The 3,748-nt window shown below is 31.5% G+C and overlaps 1 protein-coding gene across 1 annotated transcript in view; it reads left to right on the top strand.

Moving 5' to 3' along the window:
* Nucleotides 1-814, top strand: part of LOC105627044 (sphingosine kinase 2) — a 15,865-nt gene extending 15,051 nt beyond the window's left edge. The window contains exons 6-7 of the mRNA XM_012208323.1: nucleotides 409-548; nucleotides 626-814. Of these exons, the coding sequence (XP_012063713.1) occupies nucleotides 409-548; nucleotides 626-814 (329 nt within the window). The remainder of the gene's footprint in view (nucleotides 1-408; nucleotides 549-625) is intronic.
* Nucleotides 815-3,748: the final 2,934 nt, after the last annotated feature.

Raw genomic sequence — 3,748 nt, 5'->3', positions numbered from 1 at the left:
TTAAGTTCTTACCGAAATATTTAGAAATTATATACGAGAGAAACAAACATTTTAGTTTTTAATATTTATAATTTATAAGATTTTTGAGAGACGAGTTCAAAGACATGTATTTGTTGTCATATAATATGGTGCCAAAGGTTGCCGCGTAATGCATCACTTATTAACCCTTTAACTCCAGTTGAATTCGAAGTAACGTCACGTACCACTTAATAAAATGCCGAATATAATGGAGCATAATTGAAAAAATATATATAATATAATATAATACATTTCAATTGCAATATTTATATTCGAAAAATAAATTCATAGAATTTTTATGCCATTTTTCACAATGTATAAGAATTAAAAATGAATTGTATGGTGTATGTATGGAGAATATTGTATGTAAAATATTATTTACAATTTCAGGAGAATTCATAATGGTACATGCAGCATATCAAACACATTTGGGACAGGACTATTTTTTTGCGCCACGTGCTGCATTAGCTGATGGAATTATTTGGCTTTTAATAGCTAAAGCCGGTATATCACGAGCCAATTTAGTTCAAGTAAGCTATATTATAAAGCAGAAAGAAAAAGAAAACAATATGGTTATACAGTGACACTTATCGTATTTGTTTATTAGTTTTTATTAGGTCTGAGTAGTGGAACTCATGTGACTTGCCCTGGCGTTGATATGATACCTGTGAAGGCATTTCGAATAGAACCTATGGAAGGAACGAGTGGACATATAACCGTAGACGGTGAGGAAGTTGATTACGGACCGCTGCAAGCCGAGATATTCTCTTCCTTAGCATCGGTGATGACACCCTGACATAAACGATAATCATGTGTATTTAATGGTGATATCAAACAAAATCAAATAATCCAGATATAATTCGAGGAGAAAAATTCTAGGCTAGCTTAGAGTAAATTAGTTATAAAATAGTAACACCACAAACTGTTAATATGTATTATCTATAAAAGATATTTCGGATTGTAAATTTTAAATTGACAATCTACGTAGGGATTGTTTAAACTTCATTCTATTATCTTACGATGCGAATCAAAAGGGAGAGTTCTTTTTTTCTCTTCATAATGAAGAGATTGATAGATAAATAAATAAATAAATATATATATATATATATATATATATATATATATATAAATATATATAATTATTTATTAATTTAGAGTTGGATAGGTTAAATCTGTTACATCTTAATAGATACATTTAGCCATTTTGTAAAGTTTTCTATCAGTTTGTACAGTGTATCTATACATGCAACAAAATGATATTATTTGTGCTCACTATTGTAAACTATAATATTACGCGTAAGATATTTTGTTACAATGTAAAATAAATTAATGAATTGTTTCTTTTTTACATAAACAAATATTTTTCGAGTCGATACTAACCAAATGCACTAGAAAACTGTAAACTTTATTATCACATTTTTTAATATGTTTGTGTCTTACAACTCTAATGCATAATAAAATGATACTGCATTGTTTACGATTTGATATGCTGCACAAATAAAATAATATTTTAATAATAAGTAACATGCTACAATAATCGGTTTAATTAAATATCAATTATTACTTTCGTTTCCATATAAAAAAATAAAGAACAATACATGACAGAAATCGTATATTGTAAAATTGTAGTAAAATTAATTACATATGATACATATGTATCATACTTAAAATATTAAATTGCAAATTGAGATTTAATTATCAATTTTGCTGATTAAATTAATTTTTTCTAGTTCAATTTTTCCCTTAATTAAAAGTATTATTTTCTGTGTGCGACTAATATTATACTTAATAAATACAATTGAGAGAGAGATGAAATTTAAAAAAGTTATTTTATTAAATTAAACTTTTTCCGAATTTTTTTCATATCACATAGTCTTGACTCAATGTCATGTATAGTTACAGATTAGTTTCGCCATAATTTCTCGTGATAAAGGTCGAAAAGAATGAACAAATCAGAATCCTTCCTCTCCTTCCATTTCATGAAAAAATGGAACTTTAATTGGTTGATTCTTTTATGCACTATGCGTTATGCGTTATGCAAAAGTTTGTGTTGCCGCCATAAAGTAGTGCGATATGAATTTTAAAAGTTTAGAGAAATTTTGTTTTATTATGTTCAAGAAAGCATTATACATATGACGCATGAAACTAATAATTTCTACGTTGAGTTCATTCTTGATCACCTTTATCCATGAATAATTAATTCTGAATACAATAAATCTTAATAAGAATGGCAAATATGATGGAAATGTGTATCTCTCTTGGACGCAGTCAACCTCCATCTAAATAAACGTCGTAATTTATCAAATTGATTAGATTTCACCCTCCCTTGTTTACGCTATGAATAACAGTTGAACGCTTATTTCATTGCCGCATTTCAGAAACATAGTTCATAACGCTTGTAACATGCATATCTTGGGAAATTTCCTTCGATAATTAATATTCAAGGAGATATTAGGTGACAAAAGGTGAAATGTTACCGTTATTAAGTCTACACGTATCATTTATTATTCTCTCTTTACAACAGCGGATCATGATCATCGATCGCCATCAATCCCGATGATCCACCTCTCGTTCCTTTCTTCTCGCTTTTAAAACGTCCCTTTTGTACGTGGGTCTCCGCATGCGCGTCACTCGAGTTCGATGACGATGAAATAGATGAAGTATGAAAATGAAAAAGTGAAGAAGTTTATGGATCAGTCTCTTTACACAAGCTGAGTAATGAACACGGAGAGCACGATTCCCCAGGCGAGTGTCGTCATGTCATGTAATAAAAATCGCGAATTCCGCGATTCTAGCGCAGCAACGATGAGCGGCGCGTATGAACTGTCGACGACGACAGCTCGAGAAAGAAAAGAAAAAACAGAATTGTAGCTCGTTAAAATAATCTTAAGTAAAACTATTTATATGCATGTACGGGTGTGTCCCCCGAAATTGTCGCCGTTCCGCTTGCATCTACGAATTCTCTTTATCAATTTAGAAGCGAAATTGTGACCTTCTCGAATAAAAGTAACGACAAATAAATTAAACATTGTAATGAGAATTATTTTTACTATAAAACACAAACATACAAAATTGGATCTTTGCGGAAAGTTGCGAGAAAGATCGCGCGCCGGTAACTTCAGAAACGGCGTTACCCTAAATTGTACGAGAGAATCCCACAAATCGGTCGAACGGCGATAACTCCGGAGCATTCTGTGTACATATCCGTATATACTACAAACATAAAAATGCAATGGCCGAATCCCTCTCCGTTTCCTCCGACCTCCTTTTGTCGCAACGTCCTGCTGAATTGATAATAGAATCGCTACTCGTAAAAACGTGCCATACGTGCTTTGTACATGATTGCGAGGAAGAATTCTACGGCAAATATTTTTGCTCCGATTGAAAAATCAACGAACGATTGACTTGTATTCTCGTACAAAAACAAATTTCTCGAACAGTCTGACAGTTTATCTCAAGGAAACTCATTTCCGAATGGGCTGAGCGATGGTAGTATATACAATGCGGAGAATGATGATAATTTTTTTTCAGTCACGCCAGAACTCATCGATCAATGGTCTAGTTTCCACTAAAAGTCCTTAATTCGATATAGTACACCGTTTCCTTGTGGATCGAAACGAGAATGAAATAAGCGCAATCTAACGAATTCCCGGGAAAAACGTTATGTATATGGACATATATGAATATATATAATATATTCGTATATATATATATATATATATATATATAT

The sequence above is a fragment of the Atta cephalotes genome (genome assembly GCF_000143395.1).
Source record: "Atta cephalotes unplaced genomic scaffold scaffold00008, whole genome shotgun sequence".
Lineage (NCBI taxonomy): Eukaryota > Metazoa > Arthropoda > Insecta > Hymenoptera > Formicidae > Atta > Atta cephalotes.
This window is presented reverse-complemented; position numbering and strand designations above follow the sequence as displayed.